This window comes from Ornithorhynchus anatinus, chromosome X3 (genome assembly GCF_004115215.2).
Source record: "Ornithorhynchus anatinus isolate Pmale09 chromosome X3, mOrnAna1.pri.v4, whole genome shotgun sequence".
Classification (NCBI taxonomy): domain Eukaryota; kingdom Metazoa; phylum Chordata; class Mammalia; order Monotremata; family Ornithorhynchidae; genus Ornithorhynchus; species Ornithorhynchus anatinus.
This window is the reverse complement of record NC_041751.1, coordinates 15,135,877-15,154,984: the sequence shown is the minus strand read 5'-3', so window position 1 is coordinate 15,154,984 and position 19,108 is coordinate 15,135,877. Positions and strand designations below refer to the sequence as shown.

Below are 19,108 nucleotides of genomic sequence, written 5' to 3'. Positions count from 1 at the left end.
AGAGTCATTCCAGTACCCCGTTGTCTTTGGCACTGTTTGATGGTCTTTATAAACATCATCTTCACGGTTAAATTCTTATGCAAATTACACTCCAGATTATCTCCATTTTTTGAAGAATCAAAAGAAAATTCAGAAGTGTTCTCTTATTATTTTAAATGTAAAACAGAGTCCAACTGGATTTTATGTTCCTTTCGAAGGGCATGAAAAACCATTAACTGACTGATTGTAATGACTTTGCTGGTAGCAACTCAATTGCAAATAAAAGGGCCTAGCAGAATTAGCACCCCAAGAGGCTCTCTTTTTAGGGCTCCGGGACGGAAGTAAGCACCTTACCCGAATACGCAGTAAGGACGCGCTAAATGCTCAGGGAACACCACTGACTGATTGATATTCCTCGTTAGTCAGAGTGGGAACTCACTTGCCATTTAGTGCTTTTACTTCCACTGCACTGCCCATCCAATTTCCAGATTTTATTTTCCAGAACAGCCACCAAGGAACATCACATCCACATAGGGGCAGGGAACTATACCTTCCGCTGAAAATGGGATAGCTGAAGGTCTAGTCTTGAAGAATTAAATGGCTGTTCATAAAATAAAAATAAAGGCATGCTCTTCAGCCCAGTAAATACCCACAACAAATTAAGCTGATACACATTACTAGTTGTGTTCAAAAACCCAATGGAAAAACATAAGACACCTCTCAAACAAAAACATTCGATTCCATAGGAGACTCTAGTCGTTTCTGGATTATAAAATGGTGGGACTCATCAGTCTGAACTCCAACTAGTCCATGAGCTCTGCTAGACTATACACTCCTTGTGGGCAGGGACCGTGTCTACTAAGTCTGTTGTATTGTACTCTCCCAAGAACTGAGTACAGTACTCCGAACACAGTAAGCCCTCAATAAATACCACTGACTGATCGCAGAAGTTCTGATGTGTATGCATGCCTGTTTTCTCTCTCCTGCAGCTGATACAGACTATAAGTGCAGTTGACAAAGATGATCCATTAGGTGGACAAAAGTTTTTCTTCAGCTTAGCGGCTGTCAACCCAAACTTCACGGTCCAAGACAACGAAGGTACATTTTAGAACTGACCCACGACGTGGAATGCACTGTTGGCCTTCTCCTTCGCTGGCTGGTTACAGCTGTCATGATAAATCGTGGTTAGAAACGATTGCGAATTCCCACTAGTCTCGAGTTGAAATTGTCTAAATATTCCCCCTCCTTGCCCTCTAGAAGTACTATAAAGATAAATCACTAGTGAATGATTCCCCTGTATTGCTTAGTAAATGTAGATTGAGTGTGATTAAAGTAGAATTTGACTATGTTTATTACCTTGTATGTGAAGCGCGGCCTAGTGGAAAGAGCATGGGCCTAGGAGTCAGGTGACCTGAGTTCGAATCTTGACTCCCTCTGCTTGTCTGCTGCATGACCCTGGGCAAGTCCCCTAACTTTTTTGTCCTTAAGTTACCTCGTCTGTAAAATGGGGATTAAGATTGTAAGACCCATGTTGGACATGGGCTGTGTCCAATATGATTAGCTTCTATCTACCCCATTGCTTGCTTAGTACCCTGTCTCGCACATAGCAAGTGCTTAGCAAATATCATAAAAAGATGACAAAAACCATGTGTTTGACTGCCCCTTGTTTCATTTGAAAAAATATTTGACAACTTAAACTGGAAAATAAATTTAACAAACGTAATTATAAATTAATTGTAAAATAAAGGTAGGCTTCTCTCATGGAGTTCACCAATTAAACAGAAAGCAGCAGCATGGCCTGGTGGATAGAACACAGACCTGGGAGTCAGAAAGTCCTGGGTTCTAATCCTGGCTCTGCCCTTCTCTGCTGTGTGAACCTAGATAAGTCCTTTCATTTCTCTGGACCTCGGTGATGTCATCTGTAAAATGGGGATTACGATGCGGGACACGGACCGTGTCCAACCTGAGTGCTTAGTAGAGTGTCTGGATCATAGAAAGTGCTTAGCAAACACCATTAAAAAAAAAGTGCTGCTCCATTTCTATTTAAGTTGTAGGTTTAAAATTGATTTTTGCATCGATGGCAGTATTGGTGAACGTAACTGTTACTGTATCTCCAAAACATTCACATTTCACATTTTTTATAATTCTCTTGAGGTGGGCTTACTTGAAATAATCTTGAGAGTGGGTAAAATGGTTGGACCCCTTATTAAATAAGGTAGGTTACACATCATGAATTAACAGGAGGCAGATTACAAGTTGAAACAAAACTAGGTTGAAAGTTTTGCTAAACCCATCTCTAAACTGCAAACTACAGTGTTGCATCCCATGTGGGAATTTATCTTCCTGGGTCATGGTAATAGAAACCAACACATAATATTAATAATACTGATTCCGACATGTGTTAAGCACTTACTGTGTGCCAAGTGCTATTACTAACGATGATGATGATGATGTGACTAAGTATTTGTTAAGCACTGACTATATTTGTAAAGCACCGAGATAGATTCAAGACAGTTCGGTCCCACATGGCATTCACAGTCCAAGTAGGAAGGTGAACAGACATTGAATCCCCATTTTGCAGATGAGAGAACTGAGGGACAGAGAAATTAAGTAACTTGCCCAAGATGACACAGCAGGTCAGTGGCAGAACAGGGATTAGAACCAAGGTCCTCTGCCTCCCAGACTTGTGTTCTTTCTGGTAATAATATCAATGTTGGTAATTGTTAAGCGCTTACTATGTGCCAAGCACTGTTCTAAGTGCTGGGATAGATACAAGGTAATCAGGTTGTCCGACGTGGGGCTCACAGTCTTCATCTACATTTACAATTGAGATAACTGAGGCAGAGAGAAGTTAAGTGACTTGCCCGAGGTCGCACAGCTGACAAGTGGCAGAGCCAGGATTAGGACCCATGACCTCTGACACCCAAGCCCAAGTTCTTGTAGGCCCCGCTGCTCCCCATCCTTCTAAGCACTGGGGTAGATGCAAGTCAATCAAGTCAGGCATAATCCCTGTCCCACATGGGACTCATAGTCTAAGTATAAGGAAGTTCAGGTATTGAATCTCCATTTTAAAGTTTTGGAAACTGAGGCACCTTCAAGTTAAGTGACATAACGAAGATCCTATCAAAGACAAGTGACAGAACTGGGATTAGGTCCCAGATCCTCTGACTCCCAGGCTCATGCTGTCTCCTCAAGGCCACACTGCTTCACATGTAGCACAGATTATCACTTGGCTTTTTTGTTCATCTATGTTGCAAGATGTGTCAATAGACAAAGACATAATCTGGGCAATAAGGTATTCTCAGTTCTGCCGTATGTCTGATTTCCCTATGTGGGAGACTAGAATGTTGTTAAAGAATGAAAGAATGTTCATCCAATAATGCCACCCTGCTTGGCTTCTGGTTTCGGTGCTCAAAGAAACATACGTGTAGTGTTGAGGCGGGCAAGTCTGACAGTAGGAGTTTGCCTTAGCATGAGGTTCTGCATCTGTTAAATTATCACAATACAATCCTCTTTTTTTCGGGACCATTATCTGATATTGAGTGGAGTGCTCAATCTGTCTTCCCGCCCTTTATTTTTCTACAATTTCCAAAATTGGACGCTCACAGTTTACTTTAAAGACTAAATGACTTGTTTCTGAATTCCAATTTCTTTATTTTGGGTAAAATGATTATCTTTCTCAGGGTTTCCTCCCAAGCAAGTTCTAAACTCTATTTTTGGATACCTGGCTGTCATATACACTTGGCTGAAGAAGAGGATTCTGGACCCAGTTTAAGCCAGGTTTTTCAATCTGTACTTCCCCATTTTCACAATGGGTACAGCTTCTTCGAAAATGACTGAAAGTGTTCCTATAAATAGAACTTTCATTAAAAACTGAAGTAGTTTAAAGAAATTCAGTTCTAAGACTATGCCCATCTCTGCCAAATGGATTTCTATTAAGTCATTTTAAAAAATGAAATGATTTAGAATAGTGGCTTGTGCTCAGGATTCTGGATTTGCTTTTTGCTGGATCTCTGAGAAGACGTTATGAGGGGTGGTGATTTAACGGATAATTCAGTCCTGAACACAAGCTTCTAGCTGAATTGGCAGATAGCTGCTTCCATTTTTTTTTTTTAACTTGGGTGTGGGAACGTACCGGGTTTTCACTGAGGCTAGTCAGAAAGCAGACCTTCCTAACTTACCTAATGGAGGTTGGCTGATACCTGGGCAAGGAGACTTCTAATCAACACTCACTGTAGAAAAAATAGACACAACTAAGGGCCCCCAAAGAATGTGCACAGACTGGAAACTCATTGTGGACAGGGAACGTGTCTACCAACTCTGTTATATTATACTTTCCCAAGAGCTTAGTGAAGTGCTCTGCACACAGTAAGTGCTCAATAAATGCCACTGATGATGATAATTTTTCTGATGATTATTTTAAGGGGGGTCAGGAAGAAAAAAACGGCAAAAAAAGGGCAAACTTAAACTTGAATCATGCCCTAAGTGATAATAATGACTGTATTCACTGTGAGCCCCTCATGGGACAGGATTTTATGCATCCCAGTAGTCAGCACAGCGCATAGCCCACAGGAAGGCTTGATAAATGCCAGTAATGATCAATCAATGAAACCGCCAGTGACACCGGGCTGCTAATGAAGAAGACTTTAACTCATTTCAGATAACACGGCCCGAATTCTAACGAGAAAAAATGGGTTCAGTCGACATGAAATAAGCTCCTATCTGCTGCCGGTGGTGATTTCGGACAACGACTATCCTATCCAGAGCAGCACCGGCACTTTGACAATCCGGGTGTGTGCCTGCGACAACCAAGGGAACATGCAGTCGTGCAGCGCAGAGGCTCTGCTCCTTCCTGCTGGTCTCAGCACCGGAGCTCTGATTGCTATTCTTCTCTGCATTATTATACTGCTCGGTAAGTTGCAACGTTATAGCTCTAATTTTTTTTCTTCTTCTTCTTCTTTTTTCAGTACATTGGTGATAAACCAGATGAAACTTTGGTTGGCGCTAAAGACCCAAAGAGATTATGCCCCAGGCCACAAACACAAAGTGGTGCCATCGTGCCATTATATGAAATTGTTTTTTGGTTTTTTAATGGTATTTGTTCAGTGCTTACTATGTGCTAGGCGCTGTATTCAGCACTGGGATAGATACCAGATCATCAAGTTGGACACAGTCCATGTCCCACTTTGGCTAACACATGAGGCGGCTGAGGCACGTAGAAGTGTCTTGCCCAAGGTCACAGAGCAGACATTTGGTGAAGCCGAAATTAGAACTCAGGTCCTTATGACTCCCAGATGCTCGCTCTATCCATTAGGCCACATTGCATATGGTGCAATGGATTGGTATCAATGTTTCCTATGGCAACTTCTTACCAAGAGTTGTTGCTTCCAGCAGCAGTAATGGGAAAAGAAAGGAGAAGTAAAGAGCGGGTAAAAGGGAGACATGAGCTGGGAGATGGGAGGGGAGGAGAGATGGAAGGGCTGGGACAGGGAAGAAGGACAGGAGGAAGAGATAAGAGGAAATAGACTAGGGAAGGGGAGAACAGAGGTAAATGGGGGTGGAAAGACAGTGCTAGAGATCTCTCTCTTAAGAGTCACATTTGTCCCCAATAGGAAGCTGATATGACTTTGCAGCTATTGTTTGCAGGCACCTGGTACAAGGTGATAAAAAAAAAAATATGTGTGAACATATTCTTTGATAACTCCCTGTAACGTATTTTTTTTTTTAATGGAATGTGTTAAGCACTTACTATGTATCAGGCATTGTACTAAACACTGGGGTAGAGACACGGTAATCAGGTTAGACACAGTCCCTGTACCGCAATGAATGCACAGTTTTAATCTCCATTTTACAAGTGAGATAACTGAGGCATAGAAAAGTGAAGTGTCTTGCCCAAGGTCATACAGCAGATACGTAGCGGAGCCGGTACTAGAAGCCAGGTTCTCCCGACTCCCAGGCCCATGCTCTATCCACTAGGCCATGCTGCTTCTCTATTTAGCAAATGCTCTACTTTCCAAGAGCCAGATCACCACAGGGAGAAAATGACGGTGACAGTTTAGACATGTTTTCTCTCTCTGGTCTACATTCTACACATACCCTCAGTCTGTAAAGTTAATTGATTTTATTTTATTCTGCATTCTCGGTAGAGAAGAGCGAGCTGTCCTTCAGAAAACATTGCATCAATAACAAAACTAGGCTGCAGTCTCAAATTGTTAATTAGGCAAGGCTAATTAATGAAAATACCTTCATAATGAGCCTCTGAATTGTAGTCTGAGGCTACACAGGACAAGCATAATTATTGAAAAAGGAAAATCTGAAATTGCTCAGAGAGACCTAAAGATCAATCCCAGCCTCAGGCTCAGAACTTTTGAGTCCCAAGCCTAAACAAGTCTGTGGGAACAGGGATAGAAGTATGAAAATTCCTGAAGAGCTTTTGGGCCCCTTGGCTAAGTATGAAGAGTTGCTTGCTAGTGTTGGGAGTCAACATTTCTTTGCAAAATCTTCCTCCTTCGGCCCAGTTTCCAAGTCTAAGTGTTGACGCTCTTGCTGCGACCACTGATATTCATGGAGGACCCCTAATCACTCAATCATATTTATTGAGCACTTACTGTGTGCAGAGCACTGTTCTGAGTACTTGGGAGAGGACAGCGTGGCTCAGTGGAAAGAGCCTGGGCTTCGGAGTCAGAGATCATGGGTTCGACTCCCGGCTCTGCCACTTGTCAGCTGTGAGACTGTGGGCGAGTCACTTAACTTCTCTGTGCCTCAGTTCCCTCATCTGTAAAATGGGGATTAAGTGTGAGCCTCATGTGGGGTGACCTGATTACCCTGTATCTCCCCCAGCGCTTAGAACAGTGCTCTGAACATAGTAAGCGCTTAACAAATACCAACATGATTATTACAACGTATGGAGTTGGTAGACACCTTTCCTGTCCCCAACTAGCACTTTTCACCTCCCCTCTCAGGCCAGATATTGCCACATCATACTGGTCTATGCTAGTTTGATTTGGCTACATTGAGCAGATGGGGCTGACAAAACGTTTACTGCAACAATCTCATAGTTCCTCCTGCTCCCACTATTTATAAGTCACTTGTATTTGCTAGTCTCCTGGGCTAGACTGTAAGAAATTTGAGGGCAGGGAAGGAAAATCTTATGTCAGCTGTACTCTTCCAAGTACAGACCTTAGCACTGGATAAATGTCATCCATTGATTACTAATTGACCAATGTCAATAGAGTCTCAAATCCGGCCTGGAAAACTCAGCTGATCTCATCTGACCGGCCGATCTGTTTACAGAGAGGCTACTGCGAGCAGACCCTGAGCTAGGTCTTTGAGACATTGAGCCACCAAAGCTAGAGACACAGTCCCTGACCTCCAGGAATTTACCATCATTCAATCACAGGTAGAGTTCCACACTTGTTCAATTCCCAGCCCTTCTTCCTGACATCCAAGGACTCAACCCAATCTCGAGTGTTTAAGAAGGCAGGAGTTGAGGTGAGCAGATAAGCCGAATCAGGGGCGGGGCTAGATCAGCATAGGCGACAGCAGTCACTTACACTCATCCATTCGATCATATTTACTCAGCGACTACTGTATGCAGAGCACTGTACGAAGAACTCGGGTGTACAATACAACCAACAGTAAACAGACACATACCCTGCCCACAACAAGCCTATGCAGAATCACGTGCCCAATCACTGCATGGCATAATGGCTAAAGCCCGGGACTGGTAGTCAGAGGTGATTATTAATCATATTTATTGAAAGCTTATTGTGTGCAGAGCACTATAGTAAGCACTTAAGAGAGTATACGATATAACATCAGACACATTCCCTGCCCAGAGCCAACTCACAGTCTAGAGGGCGTGGGTTCTAATCCCAGCCCCGCCATTCACCTGCTGTGTGACCTCGGGTGAGCCACTGTACTTCTTCATGCCTCAGTTATCTCATCTGCAAAATGGGGATTGAGACTGTGGGCTCCACATGGGACAGGGACTGTGTCCAACCCGATCTGCTTGCATCTACCCCGGCACTTAGTACAGCGTTTTGCATAGAAGCGCTTAAGCCTTAATCATGATTATTCCCAGACTGCGAAAATGCAGAGTGATTTAGGTGGGGCACTGAGTCTCTTTTTGCTTTTACCAGGATGAATAAGTGCAAGAATTATGGGTAGAAAATTCTTTAATCATTAGCATCAAAAAGACAAAGGTGGATTCTATGATCATATTTGTTTTTTCAATCTGTAGTAGTTTGGTATTACGAGCTGAGGACATTTTTCATTAAGAACTGCTTTCCCCATGTCACCAGCCTCCAAGGGCAGATATGTAAAACTCTATCAGGCCAGACTGTGACTCGAAGTTAAGCTGCTGTGGCACAGCTTAATAATATGAAAACTGCACAAGAGATACCAACCAACCTCCCTTTTCTTTGGTGTGCTGTTTAGTACATGTCCCTACACTCTGTTAAACACAGGGGTAGAAGTAAAATAATCCGATTAGTGACAGTCCCTGTCCCATAGAGGGCTCACAGTTTAAGCATGAGTGAGAATGGGTTTCCAATCCCAATTTTACACATGAGCCAAGTGACTTGTCCAAGGTCATTCAATAGGACAGTGGCGAAGCTGGGATTAGAACCTAAATTTCCTGAGTCTCAGTTTCACGCTGCTTTTTACTAAGGCACACTGCCTCCATTGCGTCCGTACCTGCAACTTTAACTTCTTTCACAAATCCCAAGACTAACGACCCCTTTCGATTAAGACTAACATCACCTTTCGATTACCTCCTGAAGACAGAAGGCTGCATTATTCGGTGATACGCCAGCAATCGGGAATCCAGAATGGTCCCGCAGCAATCCATAGTGGGAAAAGAGATCCACATCATGTGCCAAATCTCAAGTAGGATTAGGGATAATGGTCCTGCTTGGACTTTCTTCGGCTACATAAAGAAAAATCGGTTTGTAGTGGGGGAATTATATGAGACAAATCTCCAAGCAAATAGGAAATACGCAAGTATTTCTTCTTAAAACTCTTCCCCCCATTAGTCTAGATTTAATTTTAATTATGACTACTCTAAGCTATAGCAGAAAAAAAAACCAAACACCTTGCTGGTTTGACACATATCATAGCTCACATACAAACCCCCATTCAGGGTCCAGATAATGAAGGTGGAATTACTCATCCTGGAAACGGTATGGCAGAAACTATAAAAAGAATGAGATGATCAATTCTAATTGGGATTTTCAATGGCTGAAGAAATGGAAATATCCTACATTGAAACCTGTGCTTTTCTATATGCTGTAGTGCCTGGGAAAATGCAAGGACTTTGTAAGATAAAATGAAAAGAGAAAAAAAAAGAAGAAACCTGGAACCCAATTCTGCCTCCTGGAGAGAGAGAGAATAGCTGTTCAAATTGCACAGTGCACTTACATGGGCTCAAGGGAATGGGGAGGGGAAGGGAGGTTGACTTCCTTTCCTGCCTTATTTGCTGCACAAAGAGAGAAAGCAGAGGCATGAGAGTGCCAACCTTAGAGGCAGTGTCCAGGTGGAAATGGGCAGGGGCAGATGGGCTGGTGATTCTAATATTCCCCAGGTGATTCTGAAAATAGCCCTTCCATGTTGCTGCCATTTGGAAGACCTCTCCAGTTAGTTCCCTGAAGGAAACCTGTCTTGGAGAATCAGAAAGCACAGCAGTGCAGACTACGGAGACGGGTCTCCTAAGCGGGTCTATGGGTCTCTGAAGTTGGTCTACGGACATGCGTCTCTGAAGCAGATTCTGGGTCATTTCAAGTGGAAAAGTGAGGGACAGAGTGGAGAAGGGTTGGAGCTGTTCTTCAAAACTAGCAATGAGCACCTCACCATCCTCAGATGTACACTCTGCAGGTTGCAACTCAATGCCAGTTAATGATAATGACGGTCTTAATAATAATGGCTTTTAAGCATTTTCTGTGGCCCAAACACTATACTGGGCACTGAGATAAATACGAGATAATCAAGTCAGACACAGTTCCAGATGGGTCTCACAGTGTAAGTAGGAGGGAGAATAGGTATCCATTCATTAATTCAATCATATTTATTGAGCACTTACTCGTGCTAAGTACTAAGCACTTGCACTGCACTAAGCACTTAATAGGTATTGAATCCGACTTTTAAGATGAGAAAAATGAGGCCCAAAGTACTTAAATGACTAACCCGGGGTCATTCCCCAGGCAAGGGGCAGAGCTGGCTTTAGAACCCAGGTTCTCTTCCTCCCAGGACTGTGCTATTTCTATGAGGCCATGGTCATGGCAGTGTTTAACATTTGAGCCACTTTATTCGCCAACAGGGAATACATGTTTTTAAGTAAGAAAACAACACATATACAACTCTTAAAATGGAATGACTCTCCTTAGAGCCAAGCCTTGCGAAAACTTGACTAGGTTCAACAGTAAATGTTGTGTTTCCTGCCACACTTTATTAAAATACCAATTCAATATTCAAACTTTTCAGGTGAGAATGTAGATTCCTATTGCAACTATTCAGATTTAAACATCAGTCATGTACATTTATACAGATTGTTTCTCTTATTAAGGGGCTCTAGGGTAGTGGAAGGAAGATCTGGAGAGTCATCCCTCGGTTTGAAGATGACATAGCCGATGGTGAGACTGCATCCACGGGTGTGTCTTGCAGAGAGCATCTCCGGGTTATAAAAGTTTGTCCTTAACTGTCCAAATGAGGCAGATGGAGAGGAAAGTTTTGTGCCAAGACTACAATGCAGTTTTCTTACTGGCCCATTGGCTTGAGATGGTTTAGCTAAGTACTATAGCTTCATGATCCCAACAGGAGCAGCCGAGTGTCATACAGAAATTCTGCCTCAATCTATCAGTCATTGCAAGACATTTTCTAAATGGTTAGTAAACATCTAAGTGTGTGAGATTCTTTCCAAGGAACTACAGCATGGCCAAGTGGAAAAAGCATGGCAATGGAAATCAAAGATCCAGGTTCGAGCCCCAGCTCTATCACTGGCTTACCATGTGACCTGGGGCAAGTGGACTAATCTCTCTGGGCCTCAATCTCCTAATCTATAAAATGGGAATAACCTGCCCCTTGTCTACACCTATTAAATTGTAAGTCCTGTCTCAGTCAGGTTCAGTATCTAAACTGTCAAATGTTGCACAAAGCCCAGGGCTCTGACTCAACCACTTAAAAAATAATGTAATATTATAGCTCATTTACAAAAAAAAACCAAACACAAGGACATATCTAAAGATGGCATTAAGATTCATTGACATGAATCAATATCCTTTATCATGCGCAATGAAAAGAGCAGAGGTTTGGGAATCAGAGTACCTGGTTTATCCTGGCTCCACCACACATGTGCTACGTGGCCTTGGGAAAGTTACTTCATTTTTCTGGTCCTTAGTACAATGAGTATTAAGACTGTGAAACCCATGTGGGACATGCACTGCGTCCAACCTAATTATCATGTATCCATAATGATCTTTGTTAAGCACTTCCTATGTGCCCAGGCACCTTACTACGTGCCGGGTAGCCCAGCGTTTAGTTCGGTTCCTGGCACATAGGAAGCGCTTAACCAATAACACTAAAAAAAAAAAAAAAAAGTCTAGCCTATTAACCACTATTATGCTGTTTAGAGTTTGTTGGCATATCCATGTGCACAGTTTGAAAACTGCCTTAATTTAAGGCAGATTCACTCTCTGTGTAGCTGAAATTTTTATGCCAGGAGTAGTTAGAAAAATAGAACAAAAAACGACCCAGCCGTTGGAATTAGACAGGTATTTCCACAGCTTTCTATAGTACTTCTAAATCATAGTCAATCAAACCTATTTCCCAAAAAGCTTTTTGGTGAGGTGTTGAGGTGTCTGCAATTTCCGTAGGTTTCTATCATATCCTTTCTGAGACACACCGATGTGCACTGACACGGAACAATGGAAAAAAGGACAGTGTGAAAAGAAAATCCATCTTCTGTTCTAAGTAGGATAGAGAGACATGAGGTAGCAGGAAACCTCTGACCTACCCCTTCCGCCCACCGCTCTCCTAGGTTATTAAATTGCACCTACGCTTATCACCTTTTTTTTTTTCAAGTTATAGTAGTACTGTTTGCAGCTCTGAAAAGGCAGCGGAAGAAAGAGCCTCTGATCCTGTCCAAAGAGGACATCAGAGACAACATCGTGAGTTATAACGATGAGGGCGGGGGAGAGGAAGACACCCAGGCCTTTGATATCGGCACGCTGAGGAATCCCGCCGCCATCGAGGACAAGAAGCTCCGGCGAGACATTATCCCCGAAACCTTGTTTATACCGCGGAGGACTCCTTCGGCTCCCGATAACACAGATGTCCGAGATTTCATTAACGAAAGGCTGAAGGAGCATGACGTCGACCCGACCGCTCCCCCCTACGACTCTCTGGCCACCTACGCCTACGAGGGCAACGACTCCATTGCCGAATCTTTGAGCTCGCTGGGCTCGGGCACCACCGAAGGAGACCAAAACTATGATTTCCTCAGAGAATGGGGCCCTCGGTTCAATAAGCTTGCCGAAATGTACGGAGGCGGGGAGAGCGACAAGGACTCCTAGCCTACGATACAGTTTGTGTTTATCCAAGAACAAGTCACCACTCAGATACCACCTCCACTTGACGTTTTTTTGACACTGGGGAGAATTTTCCTGCCACTCTGCACAATTTGTTCTGTCTTTTCCTCTTTTAATTTGTTCATTAATTTCATTAATTCTTTCTTGTAGGATATCACATGGAGTATATATGACATCTTATTCAATCCCTTCCAAGAGCCAAAGCTATGGAAATTCAGTGTTGTCCATTTTAATAGATAAATGCTCCTTTCAGAAACTGGAACAGGATATCTTTCCCTTAAGCAACCTCATGTATAAGCCGCTTCTGTTAGGTCCATGTCCTGCCCTTGCAAGTGCAGCTTTTTAAGAAGGTGAAGAATTTAAAAAATAAAAGTATATCCTGTTCTGTACATTACAATTCCAAAAATGTACACGTGATGTTAGTAAGTGTGATATGCAGCTGGTATACAAAAGTTTGTGCAACTTCATTTCATCAAATTCTATCTGCTAATGTTTTATATTTATATTTTTGTATTTATTTTTAAGAAATAAAACCAGTTTTTACAACTAAATTTGATGTGGCTTATATCTTGTTTCAGGAAGGAACTGCGTTTGCATTTTGCGAAGCCTACTTGAGGATTAAATACGTTACGTAATCACAGGGACTCTGGGGTCTGAGAGGAGCCACTAGGCTTGCCAAACTCACTATAGCAAGGCAATTACCGGAAAAATTATTCTCCCTCACTCCTCTAGTATCCAACAATATGAGCAGAACAGTTCAGAGACTGTTGAGAGATTCAGAACAGTTCAGAGATTCAGTTGCTGGGTGTCATCCTGACTGGGGAAATATCCTGTCTCTCAATCATATTAACCCAGATCCTTCTGACTTCCAGGCTCGTGCTCTATCCACTAGGACACACGGCTTCAGACGCAGATGAGCCGGAGAGTTTGCTGCGAAGATGTTACTTCAGAATCTAACTGGGAATTTCAAAAGTTTAAAATGACCTGGATTAGAGCACAAGATCTGGCCAAGTTGCTGAGTAGAGCAATTCCTCTATTCTAGATCATATGTCACGAGAACGATGGGATCCTGGGACCCCATCAGCTCACTGGCCCTGATGTGAGTCTCAGAGCAACATGGACTGCACTAGATGGGACGTGTGAGGAGAATCGTTGACAGTGGGGCATCCACATAATCACCCAGCAATCACTAGGTGAGGAGCATGGATGACAGGAGGGCACTCAGACTACATGCCATAGTGGATAGAGCACGGGCCTGGGTGTCAGAAGGTCCTGGGTTCTAATCCCGCTTCGGCCACTTGTTTGCTGTGTGACCCGGGGCAAGTTACTTCATTTCTCTGGGGCTCAGTTACAGCATCTGTAAAATGGGGGTTAAGGCTGTGAGCTCCACATGGGGCTAACCCCAGCATCTAGTACAGTGCCTGACACATAGTTAAGCCCTTAACAAATACCACAATTATTATTATTATACAACACCCCCAACAATAATTTCATCACTCAGATTTGGCAAACTGAAAGGGATCACGCACACCGGGAAGGACAGAATAAATGGTTTGCCGATTGGGTGACACCAAGTCTCAAACACAAAGAAACAGCAGTGGGCTGTCGGTACACCCTCAGGTACACTGAGCGTCTGTTGGGGTGGGAATAAGGACAGAAAGCGCTGAGTGCAGGTACTGTAAATTTGGGGATAGCAAGTGACAGGCTAGAAAAAAAGAGGGAGGTTCTGTGGATAGCCGATTTATCAGTGGAGCAAGAAATTACCACTGTGCACACAGTGGAAAGGACAGTCTCCCATTTCAGTCTTTTGACCACATCCACAGACAGTAACCTGGCTCTGCCACCCGTCTGCAGTGTAAGCTTGAGCAAGCCACATCACCTCTTTGTGCCTCAGTTATTTCATCTGTAAAATGAGGATTATGATTGTGAGCCCCACGGGAGATACGGACATTGTCCAACCAGATTAACTTGCATTTACCCCAGGGCTTAGTATAGTACTTGGCACATAGTAAGCACTTAACAAATACCACTGAAGCGTATATATGTGTATATACATATATAGGTCACCTTCCAAAGAACAAGAGAAGGGGGAAAAGAGAGAGAGGGAGAGAGAAGGGGAAGTGAAAATGGCTCAATATAATTCTTAGGCAGCCTTAGACAATCCTCTGCTGTTTCAAATTTGGTTCAACTCTATTAAGAAGCAAATTGAAACTGAATTATTGTATTATATTGAATGACTCACCTGAAAAGCACTAAAGGATAATGAGGACTTGGGAAGATATTTGCAGATAGTTTGAGAAACTCTAAAATGTGGAATCTCTAATCTGGAAAGAAATAGAACCTCCTACAAAATTCCTCCCATGCAGTTTGAATTTTTGAAATGATCCTTAGAGAATTACAGAAATCTATGTTTCTCTAAGTAATAATGATGGAAGGAAAGAGGGATGGAGTGAGGGAAATAGAGGGAGCAGGAGAGAGCGAGAGGGAGGAGGAGAAAGGGAGAGGAACCGCAGAGAGGGAGAGAGAAAGACGGTTTAGATATGCTTTCTCATTTACCTTGTACCCTAAATTCATTTAACGTTACCTTTAGGGTTGGCTATATTTTCAACAAATCTTCTATGACAGTGGAAGACTAAATTCCTTGGCAAGCTGTATTTCCCATACATTGGTTATAAAATCGAGAAATGGCAAGTCCGATTGGAAAAGCTTACTGAACAACCAGACCAGTAAACTTGCCTCTGACTTCAGAATACATCTTAGGATACAGCAAGTCGTCTTTCTTTCTCCAAGTCAAAGCCTTGAGGGTTAGGATAATCAAGCAATTAAGAGCCTGTCTTTCTTTTGCACTCTCCTGTTGTGGCATCTGATTTCCATCTGATTCTTTGCTTACATTTTTTCCCACTGTATCTTGATTACAGTTGCTGGGTGTCATTTTTTGACTGGAAAAATATCCTCTCTCTCTCAACCATATTAACCCAGGCGTCTATGGCGCTTTCCACTGAATCATGGGGAGATTAATTAATCCTTCATTCTTTCCATATATCCTGCTGGTGGGAGGATGGCTAATCAGTCAGTCAGTCATCAATCATATTTATTGAGCACTTATTTGTGCAGAGCACTGTACTAAGCACTTGGGAGTGTACAATATAAAAATAACAAAATTCCTACTCCTTATGCACTATATCAGCAAGAAGGCCCGAATACCACATATTAAATAAGCCAAACAAATGCAACGGAAAAGTTAATTGTGCATTCCCCTTAGCATTTGGGATCGACCATATTATCCAAATGAAACTGTTAGAAAATCTAGAAAATGTGTTGCAAAGGTTCTTCCCTTTGGAATATTTTTATGTGGCTATAATGAAGCTTGGTTAACAGAGTGGTTATTTTCTACCTTGGGATCTGTGAAAAATGTCATTTTCTATTTTTCCTTACTTCCATGCACTCCCTCCCTCCATGCTCTCCCTCCCTCCCCCAGCCTCTTCTCCACAAGAAACACGTTTCATTCATATCTGGAATATGAAATGCTGGAAATGTCACCGTAACCTTTTAAGATGACAGCCTGGGAAGAGGAATTTTTGACAGAAACCTTGCCCAATTATACCACCTTCCCAATTATATCACTTTCTCAAAGTGATGGTTGGAAGAGGCTGCATGCACTAGTGAGGTGGAAGGCAGATGTTTGGGTTCCATTCCTAGCACTGCTGGTTAGCCGAATAAGCTAAGATACAGTAACCCACCTTAAAATCATCAAGACACAGCAGTAACACTACAGCATCCGGGTCTTAGCACTCCCTAGTTTTACATACAAGTTTTTCATTTGTTGAGGATGAACAGAAAAGTAGATTGCAAATCTAGAGGGCAAGTGCCTATTTTCATTTCATTCTCTCAAGTTCTCAGTATAGGACTCAACAAATGGTAGGCACTAAATAAATATATCACTTACTGGTTCATACGTGCCTCTTGAAATCGACCTTGTCCACTGCCCACACCAGCAATATTAGACTTTTAAGTCCCTCTTCAAACCCCCTGTCCTTCCATCCCAACCCCACCTCTTGCCTCTAACTACCTGGAAATATTATTTAATGGATCAGATGTGATCTCCCTAAAATCACCCCTCCTCCTCTCAAGTTTCTCCATCCTCCTGCCTCCTCTTCAACGCTCCATCAATCAAATATCACTATCTGTTGAACACTTACTCTGGGCAGAGCACAGGTGAACTAATGGGAGAGAACAACAGAGTTGCTGGACACTTTCGCTGTCCACAAGGAGCTAACAGTCTAAAGGGGGAGAGAAACCTTCATATAGATTATGGTTATGTAACTAAAAGTGCTGTGGGGCTGAGAGTGGGTGAATACCAAGTGCTTAAAGGATACAGATCCAAGTGCATAGATAACCTAGACAGGAGAGGGAGTAGGGGACAAGAGGGGTTAATTGGGAAAGACCTCTTTTAATGCGATTTTAATCAGGTTTGGGAAGTTGGGGAGTGTGGTGGTCTATAATACATAATAATAATAATAATAATGTTGGTATTTGTTAAGCGCTTACTATGTGCCGAGCACTGTTCTAAGCGCTGGGGTAGACATAGGGGAATCAGGTTGTCCCACGTGGGGCTCACAGTCTTAATCCCCATTTTACAGATGAGGGAACTGAGGCACAGAGAAGTTAAGTGACTTGCCCACAGTCACACAGCCGACAAGTGGCAGAGCTGGGATTCGAACTCATGAGCCCTGACTCCAAAGCCCGTGCTCTTTCCACTGAGCCACGCTGCTTGTGTTTCACACCAGAGGGAAGGTGTGGGCAAGGGTCAGCAGTGAGGTGGATAAGACTGGGGGCCACTGGCCTTGTGGAGCACACGACAAACCCAGAAGCCCAGTGGAAAAATGAGAAGATGTCCTCAGCATTTCCGGAAAGTGAGTTTGCAAACTTTACTTCTGGGTTTTGGAAAGACCTTTCCGAGAGTCGGTGGAACTTCTGCGGCTGATTTTTGCAGGTCTAGGTCAGGGTGTCGGAAGCTAGAAAACACGTCTGTTGAAAGGCAACATGACCTTACTCTTCTTAATGTGTGTGATGCAATCAGGTTTGCTAATAATGTATTAATTCAGTGACATATGCATCATCTTTGTTCCTGTGTGTTTGGGAGAGATTTATTTCAAGCAAATAAGAGCTTGGACTTTTTGGTTTTTAATAATTAGATTTGCAGGGGTGGATTGAGGATTTCAAAGTGATAACCCTATCATAAAATAGCATAATTCCTGTAAACAGCTGATGGGTTCAAATAGACTGAATTTTTTTTTGACCATTAATGCAGTTATAACCTTTAGGCATAAGCTAAATTCAGACAAATCTTCCATTCCAATGCTGACAATTTTTGAACCCCAAATAACGTTTGATAATGACAGCTATTTTCCAATATCTGTAACACAGCTCTGAAAATTAAAATAACAATGTCATTTTTATAATTGTACTGCTTTAATCTGAGTGATACCCAAAACAGGCACAACTTGGACTTAAAAGATGGTATTTAGGAATGTTATGCTGCATCTATAGGAAAAAGGATAAATCACTTTCTAGTCAAAGTAACATTTCAGAAATTAGGTGATTGTGCAATTGAAAATCAGAAATGTAAATAGACTATAATTAAAGGTTATATATTTTATTCTCAAGAAACATCTAGGATAGCACATGATACATTTCATTTCCACTAATATTGTCAGCACTTTCTTGGTTTTATGCTACTGAAGAGTTTAACTTTTTCTTTATAAAATGAATGCCCAAATTATTTAATAATTAAAGGTTTTAATCAACAACTTTAAAAAAAACTGCTGAACATCAAAAAGTGAATTCATTTAAGGGTATGGATTCTCTAGGGACTGAATTGGTTTCTGAGCATTATCATCACACTATTATTTTGTTTTATTGAGAAGTAGCAAGTTCTAGTGGAAATTGCACAGGGCTGGGAATCAGGGGACCTGGGTTCTAATCCTGGCTTTGTTAATTACTTTCTGTGTGATCTTAACTTCTCTATATCTGTTTTCTCACCTGTAAAATCAGGATTAAATCATACTCCTACTTAGTCTATGAGCCCATGTGGGACAGGGACTACATCCCATCTGATTAACTTGCATCTACCCCAGTGCCTACAGTAATGCTTGATAGATATATAAGAAGTGCATAATAAATGCCATCCTAATTTTTATGGGATCTGTTTAGTTCTAACTCTGTGCAGGCCCTGCACTGGGCAGTGGGGTAGATACAAACTGATCATTTTGGACACAGTCCATGTCCCATATGAGTCTCACAGTGTCTCATTTTACAAATGAGCAGAGATGCAGAGAAGTGAAGTGATTTGCCCGAGATCATGTGGCAGAGGAGTGGCAGAGCCAGGATTAGAACTCAGGTCCTTCTGAATCCCAGGCCGGGGCTCTATCCAGTAGGTCACGCTGGTTCTCAAAAATTCTATTCATTCTAATAATAATTTCATATGTACAAAATTCAGGTCTAATGAAAGGAGCCAGCTCCCAATGTAAACTAAAGCCGGCCCTCTG

The 19,108-nt window shown here is 42.4% G+C and overlaps 1 protein-coding gene across 4 annotated transcripts in view; it reads left to right on the top strand.

Moving 5' to 3' along the window:
- Positions 1 to 13,111, top strand: part of CDH10 (cadherin 10) — a 93,503-nt gene extending 80,392 nt beyond the window's left edge. For 2 of the 4 annotated variants that reach the window (XM_029054084.2, XM_001508224.6), the window contains exons 10-12: positions 969 to 1,077; positions 4,640 to 4,891; positions 12,055 to 12,545. In XM_029054084.2, the coding sequence (XP_028909917.1) occupies positions 969 to 1,077; positions 4,640 to 4,891; positions 12,055 to 12,545 (852 nt within the window). Of the gene's footprint in view, positions 1 to 968; positions 1,078 to 4,639; positions 4,892 to 12,054 lie in introns of all 4 variants that reach the window. The other 2 variants (XM_029054085.2, XM_016225261.3) reach the window with 2 other exon arrangements.
- The last annotated feature ends 5,997 nt before the right edge of the window (positions 13,112 to 19,108 follow it).